Genomic DNA, 20,726 nt, shown 5'->3' with positions numbered 1-20,726 from the left:
AAGAGAGTGGGCAGAAGAAAACGGGCCTGAAAGAGGAGGATCATAGCTATGGGACTTTAAGGGGAAGGTAATAAACATAGATAACTGGATTATGCAGTGATGAGAACCAGCAAGTACAATGGGAACATTAGTTTCTATGAGGAGGAAATATGCCTATCCTGTCCTCCAATGTGAGCACCCTGGGACAAAATCCCACTTGTCTCATGCTAGTTTTGGCTCTAGTTATTATCCCTCATAATCATCCATGTCTTATGTCCTCAGTAACCACATGCTGCCCTCCATCCCCACTCATTCTCTTCTCAATATCTCAGCTTTTATGTTACACAAAGATGTTCTGTGAGATTCTATTTCAACAACAGATTTTATTCTTCCTCTTCTGTCTTTTCTCCCTCCCCATTTAAATTCTCTTAACCCATCTAATTCTAACAAATGCTCAGTCCCTCAACGACAATACTAACTCATCTAATGCTAGTTCTCTGCCCAAACTGCTCCTTTCCCATGTCCATCCTCCAACAAGCTACGTGCTGGTCCTAAGGCACCTTCCCGATGCCTTAGGAGAGGGCCCCACAATGATCGGAAGCTGGGAGCCCCGTCCCATCTTTCCCACTTAACCTAAAAACCATGACTCAAATGTACAACTTATTGCCATGGAACCCAAACAAATGAAATGGTCCCAACTTCTGTCAATCAATCAATCACCACTCAACACTATTAGATTAATATTATGAGGTAATTCCCGGTGATTCATGACTATGATTTCAGTTTCCTTTTTAGGAGGCTAGTCCTTTTAAAGGTATATGTACTTTATGGGTCTTTTGTAAATCATTTTTACAGCCATCTGGATAAAGGCTCTTTAAATTAGAAACTACTTCAAAAATTTCATGGATGCAGATGGAGCTTTATAAAATTGAAAGGAACAATAATGGTTATCTAATCATAGATTTAGAAGGGAGAGAGACCTTCCAGATCAACAAATACAATGCCCTCATTTTACAAAGGAGCACCTGAGAATGAGCTGAGCTAACAAAGAGAGAGTTTTAGTATGGCGACAGCATGATTAAACTTGGGAGTCAGGAAAGATTTGTGTCCAAATCCATGTCTGACAATTAGTGACTATGACTCTGAGCAAGATCCTCCCCCTTTGTGTGCCTCAAAGTATTTCCTAAAGTTTAGTTTATGGGTTGCAATCTACATCAGTGAAGAGACTTCCACACTGGGAGCTGCCTGCAGGACAGAACCACACAGATGCTTCCTTATTTGCACATTGATCCATATCCAGAGAGGAACAGTGGATGGGCATTGCCAGCTTTCTCTGTGTGGGACTGAAAAAGTTGACTGGCGGCCATCAGCGTGTCCTCAGCGGGTGAATCCAGGCCCTGTATGTGGGACTTGGCTCCGCCAGGATTCCGCCTGATGGCTTTTCCAGGAAACTCGTTATCTGATTACCATAGCCCGGCCCGGCTGCTAGCAGCTGGGACTTCCCTGCAGAACGAATTCAGCTTGCTGCTTCTTTTGAAATTGCCCTTCATTGTGTCTTTAAAGAAAGGATTCAGCCCACCCACATCCAGTGACCATGGGTCAGCCCCCCCCAGAAGCAGCTGTTGGGGCAGACTCTGGTCCAAGCCAGTGCTTTTCGGTTGGCTACCTCAGGCGTTGCTGGGAGATTGGCTGTGCTCCAGAACTTTGTTGTGTGGAATATTCTGGGATCATGAAATGCAGAGTAGCGCTGATGGATGGCATGAGAACAATCAGACTCACCTAGACGCTTGTGATAGCATCCTAAAGGATCTCCCCTTCCAGACTTTTCCTTCTGATCCTTCCCCCAGACAGCTGCCAGATTGAGATCTCTAAATCATAGATCTGCTGTGTTACTGCTACAATTAAAAATATTCACTGGCTGCCCCATTGCTGCTGAGATCCAAAACAAAATGCTGGGACTGACATTCAAAACCCTTCACTCTGTGGCTCCCATCTACCCCTCTAAACTCACTTCATCTAAGTCCTTTTTCACCCACTCTGTTTCAGTCAAACTGGTCCAACTAACTATTCCCCATCAAGAATTTTCCATCTCACTTCCAGATTTCACCAAGTCTTCATCTTTAAATCCCTGACTTCTTTCCAAGAACCACTTAGATGATCTTCCTACATAACAGCTTTTTACCCCATGCTTTCTTTGCAAATTTACGTGCTCATGTCCATGTTGGGTTCCATATTTAGAACCTTGAGATTCAGGGACACTGATTTTGGCTGTCTTTGGTCCCCCAGTACTCAGCCCATAGAAGGCTTTCCATAGGTATCTGTTGAATTGTTTAATCAAATAACTCCAGCAATCTAGGTATTACAGCCCTGGGTAGGGATGATATTCTTATTATTAGGATGCATCTGGTACATAGTGAGTGCTGAATAAGGACCTGCTGATTAACGACCTGATTTCTTTGTTTCACACTCCAGTTAGAGCTAGAATTTGAGGTTAAACGGTTCCACAATCTGGCTTTCAGTCTCTCAAAGGACATACTGTCAATTGAAAGGAATTTTCTCTATATTTGCCTGTCTAACAGAACTTGATGACAGCTTCAGACTCTGTATCAAAGATGAAAATACGTGCAGTTATCCTTTTTCTTCCCTTTTCTCTGCTTGATTCTTCACAAGTCCTGTTCAGAATCAAATAGTCTTCACAAGTCTATTTCTTCAACACCAACTTAATCCATCCTTTATAAGCTGACTTCCACCACCACTACTAGATGGAATCTTATCCCTCTAAAACTACAGTAACATGTGAAAACCTAATCCAGTAGCCTGACCTCATTATGACTGACCCCTCTTCAGAATTTAGCAGAATTCACCTCTTTGGTTCTCTTGGAACTCTTGGTTTCAACTAAATGACACTGTCTTGGTCATTCCCTTAACTCTCTATTCCTTCACTGTATTCCCTTTTGCATTTTATCCACTTCCCTAAATGAAGGGACCACAAGGCTCAGTCGTAGGGAGGTAATCTCTCCCTAAGAGAGTTAGCTTATTCACACTCGTGTTCTCACCTAGTAGCTATCTGCAAATGACCCCCAGATTCTACATCACCAATCTCCTATGTCCTGGGCTTTAGTCCCACAAATCTAACCTCTCGTTAGACGTGGCCACCATGTCTTATCATTGCCTGAAACTCTACATGTATGAAAACAAACTCACTATCTTCCAATTGAATTGCTTTACAGACTGTAAAGAGCTGTTCACATTTATAGCAAACATTGATATTGGGTGGTAGAGTGGACAGAATGCCTGGTTTGGAGTTAGGAAGACCTCAAGTCAAATCCAGCCTGAGACACTAGCTATGTGACCCTGGGCAAATCATTAAACCCAGTTTGCCTCAGTTTATTTAACTGTAAAATGAGCTGGAGAAGGAAATTGCAAACCTATTATCTTTGTAAAAAAAAAAAAAAACCCACAAAGAGTCAGATCCAAACTGAAACAAATGAATAACATTTATACAGTGTTCTGAGTTGTTCCAGAGAACCAAAAAGATCTGACTTCCCTATTTCTTCAAGAAAAGGCCTTTCTACTTACACAACTCTCAGCCCTCCAAAAAAGTGCTATGAACTATGGTGTTATGGACCAAAACCAGTCACCCTGTGGCCAACCCAGTGGTAAGACTCTCAAACTTAGCCAGGGAGGTCCTTAAACGACAGATATAATGAACCACTGGGCCTATAATAAAAACCATTCTGCCTTGGTAGTTCCCAGTTGGGGAGATAAATTTTGAGAAGCCAAGGTCACCTCCAGGTCATAATGAGACATCAGAAGAAGACTTCCATGGAATTAATTCAGTCCCCAAACTCTGGTTTTATAGATATTAAATGACTCTAATTTTCTTCTGCCTTAATTGATCCCAGGAAATTCTACTAACTGCAGGGCACTCCATGATCAATATTTAGAATGTCTTCTTGTGTATGTCCAGCAATGCAATAATAGTCAACAGCCTACAATGGCTGCCCCGTCTGCTTTATACCCAGAGAAATTTGATGTCCTTGAGAGGTGAATCATTATAGTGGAAGAGCCCTGGACTTAGAGTCTAGAAAAACCTGAGTTTGAATCTCATCTCTAGCATTTACTCGCTGGATGATCATCAACCAGATATTAAAGCTGGCTGAATCTCAGTTCCCTCATCTTTAAAGTGGGGTTCATAGTTTCTGCAGCAAGCACCCTTCTCATGTAGCTTTCATGGGAAGCAAGTAAGATCATATATGGAAAACTGAATTTAAATGTCAGCTTTATTAAGACTAAAGACTGCCTCCAAATTGCTGTTGCTTCCTTGATCATGGGTAAATGATATTAATCAAACTATGTTCCATATATAAGCCCACTACATTCCATTATTGACAAAACTAAGCATTTTGAAGTACCTACTGTGTGCAGAGCACCATGATAGACCCAAGAGAAGGGGTAGAGTTTATATGTCATCATTGTTGGCATTGTGGAGCTGACAGACAAGAGGGAGATATAGCACATATACATATATAATATATATATATATATATAATATATGTATGTGTATATATATGTATGGATGCATAAATCCTATAATGAATGAATAAGTACTTATTTAGCACTTGCTATGTGCCAGGCACAAAACTAAGCTAGAATCCTTGCTCTTACGGATCTGACATCCTAATAATGAAAAATAATCCAGAATCGTCAAATTTCAAAGTTAGTGATCCAAAGAAGCTGTTTGGAAAATACGCATCCAGAAAATAATTTTCTCTGTCTTATAAAACATAGGAGTTTCACTCAAAGGCCTTCAGAGACAGAAAGCCCAAACTTCTAAGGGCAGCCCAGCTCCCTTTGGGAGATAGATGGCTTCTGGGCGGTTGCAATTGTTAGGAAGCTTTACCTCCCATCAAGCCATTACCCAAACGTTTGCCTTTTGGGGCCAACTAGAATAACTCTAAGTCCTTTTTTACATGACAAAACTAAAGTTAAGATTTGGTGCCTCCCCAATTTTTCTCTTCTTTAGACTATACAATCCCCACTGCCTTTACCCAGTCCTTTTGGATCATAAATTCAAAGTCCTTCACCAACCTTTTGGGGGACTTTTTGTACCCAAGCTGTGGCAGAGCATTCTAAGCGCATATTGCTCTGCTCAGCCACACTTGGATACACTGTAAGTTGACTTTAACATAGTGGTGTCATTTTGATCCACGAAGGACAATAATCAGCTTAGAAATGACCTTTCTAATATACATTGCCCAGAACTGAACAAGGTCCCAGATAATGTCTGATTGATGCAGAATATGGAAGGGTTATCATCTCACCAATCCTCAACACACACCTGTTTTAATGTGCCTAATCTTTATCTTTTGTTACTGTCATTATCACAATATTGACTGACATTGAATTTAAAGTCCATTAAGACTCCATGTCTTTTTTCAGATGAAGAATTGATGAGCTAAGTCTCCCCATCTTTTCTTTAAGAAGTTGATTGTTGGGGGCAGCTAATTTGTGTAGTGGATAGGGCACCAGCCCTGAAATCAGGAGGACCTGAATTCAAATTTGGCCTCAATGTACTTAACACTTCTTAGTTGTGTGACCTTTGGCAAGCCATTTAACCCCAATTGACTCAACAAAAAAAAAAAAAAAAAAAAAAAAAAGGAAGAAGTTGCTTGTTTGAGCCCAAGTGTTAGACTTTATATTTATCCCAGTTTGATTTTATGTTTTCAATATAATCTATAATATAGTCAATATAATATAATATATAAGTGCCTAAAAGAGATGTAAAGGTGATAGTTCACCACATGAATCAGACCAGATAGCTTTCATTTTGACATACCCACAATATCACGAAATAATAATATCCCACAATCTGATAATGTATCAAGGTTTACACAATTCACAAAGGTTAGCAACAATGCAGGGCTTACAATCCAGAGAATCTCATATACTTCCCTCTCCATCCCCAGATCTCTACCTTTCAGGGAACAGTAACCAAAATAATACTACCATTGCTTCTGGAAAGGGCATGATGATCAATGGTCCAGAGGCTCTGCTTATTACACTGGAACTTCTTAAACCAAAATGCCCTTCCCTGGCCACCATTCCCTTCTATTGATTGTGTCCCCATATTAGAATTGAAGCTCCATGTGAAAGTTATTACTATCCATAGCTATTCTCATCTAATAGTTAATTATTATTTCCAGTACTTGCACAGTGCTGGGCACAAAGTAAAAACTTAATTATTGTCTTTTATTCATTAATTCAATCTTATTTGTGAAGAAGAAACAGGTAAATTAAGGTGAAGTTCATAGGCTACTGCATATAGAACTAGAAGGGAACTGAAGAGTCTAATGCCCTCATTCTACAAATAAGGAAACAGTTTCAGGGAGGTTGTGACTTGCCCAGAGTCATGAGCCAGATGCAAGTCCAACATTCTCCCCACTAAATCATGCTGCCTCCAGGGAAAGCGGCTTTGTATCCTGGCAGATTTCTTCAGGGAACCAAGCTCCCTTAGCAGCTGTCTCACCCCCATTCTTCAGAGAACTTGGAAACCTTGGGGAGGTCAGTGACTGCACTGGGAGAATTGTATTGTCTCCTTCAAGTCTCCTCGACTTGTATATGAGATCAATACTGGGACATCATCTGTCACATTCTCCTAGGACATCACAAATAAGGGGTTGTCTAGAAAAATCCTGGGAATACCAACAAGGGAGAGCAAGGGATGTTGCGTGATGGGTTGCCCCCTGCTAGACAGCCCAAGAGCGTTCATTCCTTCATTGGAAGAAATGTAAGCAAAGCGCATCCCGGTGGCGTCAGATAGAATTTCCTAGAGTTCTCCCTGTCCTGTCTCTGGCTGCTCGTTTTGCAAGAGTGTGTAGTAATTGGTAGCATATGGAATGGGCTTCCTGCTGGGTCCTAACTTTTGATACATCTCAGCTTGCTTCAAGCCATATGCTTATTGATAACATATGGGATTCTCCCGATTCGGTGTGATCAAAAAGTGATTCAGAGAGAATTTCCAGAAACCAACCATGTTTCTACCGTGTAAAATAAATAAGTAAAGATGCATTTGATTCTGGGTTCTTAAGGAATTCCCCAGCTTTTATGCTAGCACCTGAGAACACCTCCCTAGCTGATATCTAAATTTACTTTGGATTCTTCTCCATCGTTTTGCTTCTAAGACATATAGCTCGCATCTCTTGGGTGAGGTTTAGGGATCGTGTCTACAAAAAGAAAGAGATCATCCAAACTGGTATGGCCCTGGTGGGCTGTACCATAGAATGGTGCTTAACTGAGTGAAAATATCCCAAATCTTTAAGCCAATACTTTTAATTATCTTTTGATGTCATTTAAAGAATGGAATTCAAAATGCAGCCAAGGAACAGATAAATAATTGTATCATTTAATTGAGCAAATTTAAATTAGATAAGTAAAGGGATAAAACGTAACTCTAGACATTTAGTTGATGATCACTTTTATGAATGAAATAAAATAAAGCTTTATTCTAAATGTCAGTCATAAATGTCGTCTTCAAAAAACTATACAATATTCTTAGAACATTTGTCTTCTTCTGGGGGTTGAAGTTAAGCATTAAGAAGTTGAGTGAAAACTCCAGCTTTTTAATTTTGGGATTCAGACCTATAATTGTATTAATATAATAAATTGCAGTGTTTTGACAATGCAGATCCATAACTGTTCTATCTATGCTTTAGAGACTTAGAACAGCACTGAGAGCTAACACAACCAATATTGCCAAGCAGAACTTTAAGCCAAGTTTTCTGAGCCATCTCTAAGTACATCTCCATGGAAACAAGTCTCATCTTATCATAATTTTTTTTTTACTTTAATGAAATCTTGGAGATAATTTGTTCTACCTCATTTTACAGGAAAAAAACAAACTTGTTAATTGACACTCTGAATCCTGTAGCTAGTCAGTGGAAGAGCTGAGTTGAGAGCCTAAGCTCTTGAATTCCCTATTTCATGATTTTGTCTATTATATTTTGTTGCCTCTTTTGCCATCCTTGTGTACTCTTTCATTACTGCCTCTGGAAATGATAATCAAATCAACATTACCTTTCCAGGAAAGGTCCCCATAATCAATTACTCCATGATGGACTTCTCATATCTCTGATTTCCCTCATCAAAACACCTTACCCTTATTACCATTTCTAAATGTATGTGTTGATTTCCTCTAAACTATCTTTTTTTTTCCTATTTGTATTCTAAGTGCATGGTATATAGCAAGAACTTAATATTCACGTCTTCATTCAATGGGGACATGAATGTGACCCTCAGACTTATAAGCTATAGTAGGCTCCTGTTCTTGTGGGAGAAAGATAATTTCTTGATTATTTGTAAACTATGCCACGTAAGACTTTGATATTGAATAAGTAAACATTGAACATGCTTTTATGGGTGTTAAATAACTAAGCCCTGGGCAGAATTTGTCAGTTCCAAGACAGGATCCAATTAGTTGGTGAATTGGTAGCTCAGCCAGTCTCAGAACAATTGTAGAGTGAGAACCCTAGAGGAAGAGAAGGAAAGGATTTTTCTCTTTTTCTGTCCTGGCCATAAAGTAGTAGTGATTTGCCCAGAGGGAGAAATCTCCCAGCTTCTTGATGGTTCATTGGTTCTGGAAAGATCAAGACATAATTGAGGAAGCAGAGACATACCCTCCGAACAGATATGGATAAAGAAGGGTAGTCATTTGTGTCTATAAGGAAATCTCTGGACAAGAAACCCAAGCAGCAAAGAGAGACCGCTGTGGACTCAAAAGAGAGCTAACCTTGGCATTTGAAAATTGAGCTGTGGAGCAGTGTTTCTACTGGGCTTATACCCCAAGGAGATACTAAAGAAGGGAAAGGGACCAGTATGTGCCAAAATGTTTGTGGCAGCCCTGTTTGTAATGGCCAGAAGCTGGAAACTGAGTGGATGCCCATCAATTGGAGAATGGTTGAGTAAATTGTGGTATATGAATGTTATGGAATATTATATATATATACATACACACACACAAATGACCAGCAGGATGAATACAGAGAGGCTTGGAGAGAATTACATGAACTGATGCTGAGTGAAATGAGCAGGACCAGGAGATCATTATATACGTCAACAACGATACTGTATGAAGATGTATTCTGATGGAAGTGGATTCCTTTGACAAAGAGACCTAATTTCAATTGATCAATGATGGACAGAAGCAGCTACACCCAAAGAAACACTGGGAAATGAATGTAAACTGTTTGCATTTTTGTTTTTCTTCCCGGGTTATTTTTACCTTCTGAATCCAATTCTCCCTATGCAACAAGAAAACTGTTTGGATCTGCACACATACATTGTATCTAGGATATACTAGGACATATTTAACATATATAGGACTGCTTGCCATCTAGGGGAGGGGGTGGAGGGTGGGAGGGAAAAATTGGAACAGAAGTGAGTGCAAGGGATAATGTTGTAAAAAAAATTACCCAGGCATGGATTCTGTTAATAAAAAATTACTATAATAATAATAAAAAAAAAAAAGAAAGAAAATTGAGCTGTGGAGAAGAGAGACCGTGGAAACCTAACTCAGCAACCTGCCCAGCAAAGACATTGCTTGTCAGGGGACCTATGTGAGGAAGAGAAAATATATAGTTAAGAGAATATATATGCAAAGAGAAAAAATATAGCTAAACCCCACATAACCAGGAGTTGTACATCATCACTCTGGCTATATGTGATGCTTATGTGTATTGCCTCGTTATTTCTGTTTTCCAACTTACTATCTGCTCTTCCCATGGACATGGTGTATATTTGTGAGACAGTTTTTTGAGTTTATGGGAAAAGGAGAATATTTTGTAGCCACTCAAATCTTAGTAAATGCTAATAAAAACATGGTAAGAGTAATTTCCTTTGAGTGATTGTTTAGATTAATCTAAAGTACAAAGGTAAGGGCCTATCAGCTATAGTTGAACCCTAATCCTACAGAATAGACCATTGAACCATGAGTAGTTACCCACTCGTAGAACCTAAGGAAGGAAGGAACTACTCCCTGGGGACCCAATCTAAGAGAGTGAGTGCAAGCTAAGAGAGTAACTCAGAAGTGGTGTTACATATGAATGTGCTTTGCAAACACAAGCATCCTAAACCATGTGTACTCAATTCTGGCATCAGAATAAATAATGACTTTTGTTCATTTGGTACTTCTTGATTCTAAAGGTTCATGTTTCCAAGCCTGTGGTCTATAGGGAAAAAGGTCCAAGAGAAAAATGCCATTAGCGTAGAGAGTAGCAATGTTAGCCCCCATGTTTCCCAGTGGTAATGACAGGTTACTTTAACCCCGAAGTTCTGTAGAATGGAATGGAGGTTATGAATGATATCTCTTACAGAAAGAGAGAAACAAAGGTTTCCTTATTAATCAGTATCTTCTGTATATTAGTATACAGAATATTGAAAGAATGGGGCCATGGTCAAATATGTATATGATTGATTTCTTATAAGACAGAACAAGTTGGCTTATGTTCATAATTCTCAGCCTGACATCCTGGCTTCAGGGTATCATTTTATGGTTCATTTTTTATTTTATTTAATAGTATTTTTCCCAATTGCACATAAAGATAATTTTCAACATTAATCTCTATAAGATTTTGAGTCCAGATTTTTCTCCATTCCTCCTTTGACTTCTTTCTCCCCAAGACAACAAGCAATCTGATATAGGTTACACATGTGCCGTCAAGTTAATGTACCACATTAGTCATGTAAAAGGAGACTCATTGTTAGGAAGATATTGGTTCAGGTTTTCCTTCCAGGTTCTTCCCAAATGAATATTGGTTGTGTTTATTTTATTTGGCCGACTCTCCTGACTGTCTTGAGCAAAGCATATTTGAATAGAATTCCCTGGAAATGGGGAAACAGGAAGGGTTCACTGACTTCAAGGAACTTACAGAGGTAGATTACTTTAAGGATACAAACTAAGTATTCCTAACTCCCAAAATGTAGATAAATTGGTGAACAGGAACATTGGTGTCCATCTTTCATTCTTGAAGATGACCAAGGACATCATAAGGACATAAGGGCCTGAGTTGGATTTGAGTGAGGCTGTGGAGATCCCAGCTAAGCACCCTGCTCTGCAGAGACACTGCACCCCAGGGGAGATGTGGGAGGATTCATGAAAAAAAGACTTGGCAAATTTTAAAGCACTGCACACCTACTAATTTGGGTGGTGATATCAGTAGGAACAGTGGCCACATAAACTCCCTCGTTGCCTTTGTGCTGCAGTCTGTGCCCATTCTGTCCATTGGAGCTATCTGTATTTGCAGGACAGTGTACCTTGGTTGGGGGGGAAGGAAGTATTGGTTGGCCACTGTTTTTATTATGACATCTGAGTAAATGCCTTTGCTAAGAGTTAATGAGGCCCACTGGCTGATTGTTAATGGGAAACACATTGGAAGGGATGTCTTAAGGGTTGTGTTAGGAGTGTTGACCCAAAATGGGCATAAATCCAACGTTTAAATGCAACTGCAAGTTAGAGAGTGGCTCAAAAGAGGAAGCACACAGGTAAAGTCTTTTGTAAACTGCAACGTACTATATAACTATGAATGCCATCTACTACCTCAATAGAATATAAATTCCTCGAGCATAAAGATTTATATTTTTATATTATCTAGCTAAGTGCCTGGCACATAGTAGGTGCAAATAAACACATGTGATTGATGATTGAATTAGGTTGTATCTTCACCCCCTCTTTGGTTTTGTCTATATGCGTTCTACAAAGTAGACACTTAGTAAATGTTTGTGGCATTGACAATTATAATGATCAGGAAGTTTTTCCTTTAAGACATCAGGAAGACTTGTAGTCCTTCTGTCAATTACAAAACCTAATGGACAATGTAAATTAGCCTCTTTTTCTTCCTTTTTTCTTTCCTTTTCTTTCTTTTCTCCCTCCCTCCCTTCCTTCCCCTTCTTTCTTTTTTCTCCTCTTTCTTTTCTTCCTTTCTTCCCCTTCCTTCCTTCTTCCTTTCCTTCCTTCCTTTTTTCCTTCCCCCTGCCTTCCGTTCTTCCTTCCTTTTCTTATTTTTTCCTTCTTCCTTTTATTTTTTCATTCTTTCTTTCCTTTAGAAACTTTAAATCAGCTACGCTTAAAACCAAATGACAACACATAAGCTCAGCCAGTCATTTTTTGTTCAACCTTCGACAAGCCACTGGTGCTTTCCACCTTAATTTCCTTCCACAAAAAAAAGGTGTCTTTCATTTGGACGCCATGGTTGCTGAGGCAGCACCAGCACTGAGAGCCTGTAGTCTGCCCCATGATTTGCCTCAGAGTTAGCTCCTGGGGAGCCGCTTTTGCTGTGAAAGGAGCGAGGCCATCCTGCTGGAGGTGGGAGGTGGAGGCTCCTCTGTAACTCTTTGTGTCTTTGTTTCCAGATGCAGTGGGAAGTTATGTGGCCAAGTTGTCCTTCAGCTGCACCTTGAAGGGTCATTACTGCCTATACAGTAAGTCCAGCTTTACCCTCGTCAGCCGCCAGCCTCAGCTCTGGATTCATATCATGTTTCTGTTTCAGCAGGTGAGGTGTGTGCCATGCACGTGAAAGGCAGCCCCTTAATGAGCCATGAGGTTGGGGGGGAGGGGAGGAAGCAGAAAGGAGGCCGCTGGCTGGCACAGCGGGGAGGGGGTGGGGCTTGGAGGCCGGAAGACCCCAGTTTGAGTTTTGCCTCAGACATGTATTAGCCATAAAACCCTGAGCCAGTCACTAACCACTTTGGACCTCAGTTGGCTCATCTACAAAATGAAAGAATTGGATCTAATAACTCTAAGGGCTCCCCCAGCTCTAAAGTTATAATTGGTGACCCCAAGAGCCTAGCAACATGCTGACAATTTAAAAAGTCATGGGGGAAACACCAATCAACAAGTTCATTGACTACTTTATATGAATAAAAGGATAAATGAGTCAGTGAATGAAAAGGCCTTTATTAAGCATTTACTGTATGCAAAGCAACAGCCTTACGTGCATATGTTTGGGTATATTTAGAAACGTACACATATACAAATGTATATATACATATTTGTGCACATGTACATATGTATCCCTATAAATATGGGCATTAGTTTCAACAAAGTGTTCTTTAAAATGATCCCTTAAAAGAGGGTCTTCCACAATTTTGAGCAACACCTACACAAAAGTCTCTTGGTTAATTCCAACGAGTCACCTCAATACTTCCCCATCTTCTCTCATCTTTTAAATACTAATTTCTTTGGTTTAACATTAGAGAATGAAGGAGGGAAGGAGAAAATAATTTGCAATAGAAAAATGCTTCTTAATAGCTTATTATGTGCCTTGCACCATGCTAAATACCGAAGATACAAATAGAAAATCAAAGCACTCCTTGGTCTCCGGGAATTTGCATTATAATTAAGGGAGACAACATAGAAAGGAGGGATCATATTTACGCTCAGTTCATGGCATATAGAAAGACCTATATTATTTGAGCAGGGACTGTGCAAGCCCCAGAGGATCTTGGGAAACAGTAACAAGGAAGGCAGACCCCAATAAGAGTAGAGTTGGTCAAGGGTTCGAAGTAAGTCTTTCAGGCTCCAGCCTGAGAGCACATACATGCTGTGAGGATAAAGCACCCTTAGCTCTGCTTGACTAACCAATCATGCAGGAGCAATTCTACCTCATAGCCAGACTCAGGAGTAATCAGATGGGAAACAAAGAAACAGAACTGGGAAACTGAGTCAGAAGAGGAGAGAGAAAAGTTCTTGTATTTCTCCATTAGAGGTGGTAATCTCAGGATCAGTATCCATCTGCACCTAGTGGGAGGGAACTTGGCAGTGGGGCAAACAACAGAATACAGTTAGACCAAGTTTTCCTCCTGTAGTAATGTTTTTGCTTCCTTTTGAGTTTTCATTTTGTTATATGTATGAATATATATAATACATATAAATATATCATACATATGCACGGAGAGTAAGCAAGAGGGAAAGAAAGAGAAACAGAAAGACAGAAATAGAGATGGAGATAAAGACAGAGAGAGAGACAGAGACAGAAAGAGAGTGTGAGAGAGAGAGAGAGAGAGAGAGAGAGAGAGAGAAGGAGGGAGGCAGGGAGGAAGGAAAGGAGGGAGGGAGAGAAAGAGACAAAGAGACAGAGAGAGAGAGAGAGATGCTGCATTTTACTAAGTCATGCATTTCTGGTTCTTGGTTATATATTTATAAATTTATAACTCAATTTATAAATTTATAACTCTATCATGTCCCAAAGAAGTTTCCAATACAGGTAATCCAATATATATTAAATGTTTTTTTTTAATGTTAAATCCAATATATCTATAGATATTTATTCAATTATCTTGCTGCACAAGAAAAATCAGATCAAAAGGGGAAAAAATGAGAAAGAAAACAAAATGCAAGCAAACAACAAAAAAGAGTGAAAATACTATTTGTGATCTACATTCAATTCCCACAGTTCTCTCTCTAGGTGCAATTTCAACCATTTGTTAAATGAATGAATAGGTAAATGACATGCTGAATCTGAATTATAAAAAAGAACCTTCAGAAAAAAATAAGAATGCAAGTCTAGAAATTGTACCATTGTAAAATAAGGTATTTTCTTAACTTTTACTGAGATTATGTCTAAATTGATAAAATAAAATACTAAATTAATTTTCAATGATGGGACCAAATCCTCAGTTTCTGCATTATAGTTTTAAGGTGAAAGTGCAATAACAGACTATAGAAGGATGGCACATTTTGTTCATATAGCATTTAATCAAGTACATAGAATGACATTATAAGAACAACTCACATCAGAGTGATAGGTAAAGGTTCTTTGGTCTGAAAAAACATGATTTCATTGGCAAAGAAAACTCCCAGCATTATTATTCCATCCTCTGATAAAGATCAGCCATTCCTCTGTAACTTAGCTTTAGAAAGTTCTGACGTGAACTGAAAGAATGCTTAAGTGACTTGTCTATGTCACCTCGGCAGAACTTGGATCCAGATCTTTCTGGATCTAAGACCATCCTTTTATACCATACTTCCTCTCAGGTTAAGTTTACACCAAACAAAAATCTCAGGGGAAAATACAACCATTGATTTCTACACCTTGCCTTACAGTAACAATCAAGATTATTCTTCTGTTTAACTTGGGGTAGTTTTTTAACTTAATGCCCCCTTTTTTTTTTTTTGCTCCATCCCTTCTTTATTCTGCTTATTTGTCAATTTTCCAAAAATAAACCAAGAAAAATCCATTTTGATTCCTCCTAGCAATGTTTAATTGATGGTCTGTGGTTTTGTTTTGTTCTTTGAGACCAGATAATAGAAAGCAACAACAGAGACTCCTTTTCTACTCTTTTTATTTCATTGTAAATTCTTCTGCTTCTCTCACTTTTGGTCCTTCCTCATCTTCCTAATGAGCTCTGTTTCTGATGGAAATAAAAACCAGAGCTTTGATTTCTTAATCCCTATTCTTTAATAACCTCTTAGAGTTGGTCCAAGCCTTTTTCCCTTGAGTCTCCACACCACTGATTTGTTCAAATGTGCATATACCCTCCAGGGTTGGACGATCAACAAATTGTTCATTGCACTCCACAGTCAAATCCTTCTCTTTGTGTTGTCATGCATGTAACTGGTATTTCAAAATGGCCTATTGAAAAGAATTATATGAGACTTTAGTTTTTTCTATACTAATGCACAACACCGATGACAAAATCTACATCCATCTAATATCTTCATTCATCACAAGTTTCAAATTCAAGTTTGTCTTAACCATGGTTCCACTTTTTTGATTTGAGTTTCACTCTAGTGGGGCCAAGGATCTTAGAGACTCACTCCCATTTGCCATTGCAAAAGGAGAAGAATGGTGCTGTCTTTGGTGATGCACTAATAAGTCAATATTGATGCTTTATTAAAATTAGTTATTGATTCATGGTGGAGAAAAAAGTAGAAATATTGTAATATTATAGTCACAGATGCCCTGAATGACCCACCAACTGCCAAGCAAATTTGCCCCCATCTTTTGATATAAAAAACAAGAACACAAACTGAGTGAATTCCAAGACCACACCCTTCTCATCAATCTCATGATTTTATAATTATATTTCATTCATCAAAGCAAAATCTATAGCAGAAAATACACATTAACTCAGTCATTACACTTTGCTTTAATTTTTAGCAAATTTACATTTATAATAGGTTTTTTTAAGGCTTGTGAAAATCATTTTATAAGTGACAAGTTGATAAGTCATTTAATTTCTCAATCAATCAACCATTTGTTTAAGTCTTTATGATGTCCCTGTCTCTGAGGGCAAGTATATTTTTGTATATACTTTGAAATAACAAGAAGAGCAAACATTTCTATAGTATTTTAAAGTTCTAAGGTGCTGTAGAGACATTATCTTATTGATGTTCCCGTATTGCAAATGAGAAAAGTTAAAGCTGAGAGAGCTCAAGTGATTTGCCCACAGTGACACATCTAATAAATGTCTGAGGAGGAATTGAACCCATTTTCCTGATTCTTGTCCAGGCCTCTGTCATTGTGCCATCTGGCTTCTTCAAGTATCAAATATGTCCATGGTTTTGGGGAGCCTACTGTAATCTTTTTGGCAAAATGAGATCCACAGAACCCCCAAAATGTGAAGCCCCTTAGAAGTCCTTCATTGGAGCCCCACATTTTACAGCTGAAGAAAGCCATCTCAGAGAGTAAAATTCACCCTGTCTTCGTGCTAGAGACAAAAGGAGGAGCCGGGCTTCTGACGCCACAATAACAACGCAAGCCAGTATAAGAGGAGCATCTTAAGGGCATGGCTTACTAAGTTTCTGTTGTGCTGTTCAATCATTTTAGTCCCACTCTTTATGAGCCCATTTAGGGTATTTTTTTGGCAGAGATAATAGAGTACTTTGCCATTTCCTTCTCTGGTTCATGGCACTCTATCTCCTGCCCCATGTAGTTGCTCTAGTGTTATTATAGCATTTAATAAAAAGAATGATCTCAAAGCAGCTGGGTTGGTCATATTACAAGGATGAGGGGCGACAGGGAGGCAGTTTTCACCTGGATAGAGAATTTTTTTTTTTTTTTTTTTTTTTTTTTAGTTCAAGAGCAATAATCTTTTATTGCAAACTTTTTTTATTCTATAAATTAAAAATAAAATAATTTTTTTTATTTAATAGCCTTTTATTTACAGGATATATACATGGGTATCTTTACAGCATTAACAATTGCCAAACCTCTTGTTCCAATTTTTCACCTCTTACCCCCCCCACCCCCTCCCCTAGATGGCAGGATGACCAGTAGATGTTAAATATATTAAAATATAACTTAGATACACAATAAGTATACATGACCAAAACATTATTTTGCTGTACAAAAAGAATCAGACTCTGAATTATTGTACAATTAGCTTGTGAAGGAAATCAAAAATGCATGTGTGCATAAATATAGGGATTGGGAATTTAATGTAATGGTTTTTAGTCATCTCCCAGAGTTATTTTTCTGGGCATAGCTAGTTCAGTTCATTACTGCTCCATTAGAAATGATTTGGTTGATCTCGTTGCTGAGGATGGCCTGATCCATCAGAACTGGTCATCATCTAGTATTGTTGTTGAAGTATATAATGATCTCCTGGTCCTGCTCATTTCACTCAGCATCAGTTCGTGTAAGTCTCTCCAGGCCTTTCTGAAATTATCCTGTTGGTCATTTCTTACAGAACAGTAATATCTGGATAGAGAATATTAAGAAACTTAGCGGAAGTCTGTGTCATATGGGCTATCAGATTTACATCAGCACGGTATGGTCAGGTATCAAGGGTCTGCAAACTTTGAAGGCTGTTTCAGTGCAAATGAGCTTATTGATATACTGAATTATTTGGAGTATGGAATGAAAAGAAGCAAAATTTGTGACTAGGAACAAAACAGGATCATACTAGATGGTAAGCACCTTAAAGGCAAACTCTGTTCATTTTTATCACCCCTTCAATTGCTAAGCACTTACTTGATGGAACTTTGTTGATTGAATGGCACGTCAGCATGAGCGACACAGTTTACTTGTCTGTTGTTTAGTTGTGCCTTTCTCTTGTGACCCCATTTAGGGTTCTGTGGGCAAAAATACTGATGAGGTTTGCTATTTCCTTCTCCAGCATTCTATTTTATAATTTTATTTTATGATCTATTTTACTTCTCTATTTTACAAGTGAGGAAACTAAAGCAGAATTCAGTGACTTGACCAGGGCAAGTGTCTAAAGAGGTTAGATTTGAACCCAGGAATCTTCCTCAGTCCAGGCCTGGTGCTCTACCCATGCACCATACCCTCATTCATTTGAGGGTCCCATCTCCACTTATCACGCAGAAGCATCTGCAGATCCAGAATGGCACATTGGGAAAAATCCTGATTTTGGAGTGCAAGGATGTGGGTTCAAATCCCAGCTCTGCCATTTATTATGTATATGATCTGGGACAAACGAGGTAGGGAATGGTGGGGGGAAGAGAGAGCAGAGAATTAGCATATATATAGCACCTACTATGTGTTGGGCACTTTTTATAGCAGCATCTCCTTTGAGCTTCACAACAACCTTGGGAGGGAGGTACTTTTATTATCCCCATTTTACAGTTGAAGAAATTGAGGCAAAATGAGGTAAACTGACTTGCCCAACATCACACAGGTGTGTGTGTGAAGGCCTGGCTTTTAGCTCAGATCTTCCTGATACTAAGTTTTGCACTCTATCCTCTGGGGTTACCTTGCTGCCTCATTTAACCATTCTGGTAAATCCTCGCCCAAGTCATTTAACTTCTGTGGGCCTCAATTTCCTCATCTGTAAAATGAAGGAAGGTCCCTTTCAGCTCATAGATCCCCTTACACTTTCCAGAAGTATATGATTCAAAGACATAGTTTTTCTGTTCCAATTTCTATGTACGAACTGTTATTTATTTAACCTGATGTGTTTAGTTATGATCATACTCTTCATGAGGCTTATTAAAACTCCTTTCATTGTATCTTTTAGTTTTCTCTTGATTGTTATGTTTTTGAAGAAATAAGTAGAAATATTCTTTATATGACATTAATTCTTTTTTTAATTTATCTATTCAAAATTTATTAACATAGAAACATAAGATTTGTAATGGGCTGAGGCTTGAGTTGATGCACTGAGATCCTAGTGAGGCTAAATAGTAATTGGACCATACTCTATTAATATGTATGCTTGGAGAAAGAATGGCCCCCACCCACTCTCTGTGCAAGTCCTGATGTGTTGTATAGGAAATGACAATTTTGGTGGGTGGAGGCAGAGGGGCAGGAAGAGAGGCGGAGAGGGACTGTTGGCTGGCTTCTGGTCTCCTGGCTTCTGGTCTGGCTGGCTTCTTGATGCAGCTGCTGACATTGCTAATCTCCCTTTACCTCCGATCCCCCTTTACCTCCGATCCTTCTTCACCTCTACTGAGAATAAAGATTGAAAATTTTCCCTTAACCTGAATTCCTGACTCAGGCTGATTTTAAAATACACGGTCATCACAAAGATTGATACTTTATCACTTTTCAACTCATAGAATCTCCTATTTGGAAACTATCTCAGGGCTTCTTAAACTTTTTCCACTTGTGGCCTTTTTTTGTCTGAGAAATGTTTATGGGACCTGGGTATATAGGTATATAAAATAAGTCAAACATTTACTAATAATAAATCATAATTTTGCAAAAAAAAAAAAAAACAACAACCCACATTCAGTTACACAACCCACAGTTTAAGGAGCTTTAATCTAGCATGACATTAATTCTTTTTTTTTCCTTTTTTTTTTATTATACAAGATATATGCATGGGTAATTTTTCAGCATTGACTCTTGCAAAACCTTTTGTTCCAACTTTTCCCCTCCTTCCCCCCACCCCCCTCCCCTAGATGGCAGGTAGTCCTATATGTTAAAGTATATGTTAAGTACAATATATGTACACCTATTTATGCAGTTAATCTTGCTACACAAGAAAAATCGAATTTAGAAATAAGGGAAAAATAACCTGAGAAGGAAAACAAAAATGGAAGCAGACAATAACAGAAGGAGTGGAAATGCTATGTTGTGGTCCACACTCATTTCCCAGAGTTCTTTCACTAGGTGTAGCTGGTTCTCTTCATTACTGAACAATGGGAACTGATTATTGTCATCTCATTGTTGAAGAGAGCCACAGCATGACATTAATTCTTCACAAGACGTATTCTTAGGAAATGAGTTGAGTGAAAAACGCATGACCAAGATTAGGAATATTGATAAGGATTTCTCTTAATTGCACTGAAAATTCTTTTAAATGGTTTTCATATTATTTTCTCAGTTTGAAAAATAAAAAAAGCCTCACCAAATGTAAACTAGACTTGCCCTGCTATTGATGTCCTTATTTCATTTAATTCACATTTAAACTCAAAGTCTTTCTAAGGCTGAGAGCCCATTGAATGTCATTATTGTGACCTTGGGGAAATGTGCTCCATTTTTTCTCATGAATTTTCTCTTCAGGGCTCATTTCTGGAGCCGCTGTCCACACAAAGCCTGTCGGTGCAAGCTCTCAGATCCTTGTGGGAAAAGGCCCAGATAAAAGGAACCCACAGTTTTGAAACCGCGATGATACAGTCTCCATTTCCCCATAAGAAGGTAAGCATGTTCCCAGAAATGATCTTTTAAGTTGTAAATATTTTGTTGTAAGAGGTTTTGTTTCTGTGTTTTCCTTTATTTTATATATGTAGAATCAAAAACAATACCTGACATTTTTGTTGCACATCAGACATTTTAAATTATCCC

General features: G+C 38.7%; 1 protein-coding gene across 2 annotated transcripts in view; it reads left to right on the top strand.

The window, feature by feature from the left end:
• Positions 1-20,726, top strand: part of VEPH1 (ventricular zone expressed PH domain containing 1) — a 205,951-nt gene that overhangs the window by 132,554 nt on the left and 52,671 nt on the right. For both annotated transcript variants that reach the window (XM_031957564.1, XM_003766195.2), the window contains exons 10-11: positions 12,385-12,524; positions 20,445-20,579. In XM_031957564.1, the coding sequence (XP_031813424.1) occupies positions 12,385-12,524; positions 20,445-20,579 (275 nt within the window). The remainder of the gene's footprint in view (positions 1-12,384; positions 12,525-20,444; positions 20,580-20,726) is intronic.

Source organism: Sarcophilus harrisii, chromosome 3 (genome assembly GCF_902635505.1).
Source record: "Sarcophilus harrisii chromosome 3, mSarHar1.11, whole genome shotgun sequence".
NCBI lineage: Eukaryota > Metazoa > Chordata > Mammalia > Dasyuromorphia > Dasyuridae > Sarcophilus > Sarcophilus harrisii.
The sequence above is the reverse complement of the archived record's forward strand: the minus strand, read 5'-3'. Positions and strand labels throughout refer to the sequence as shown.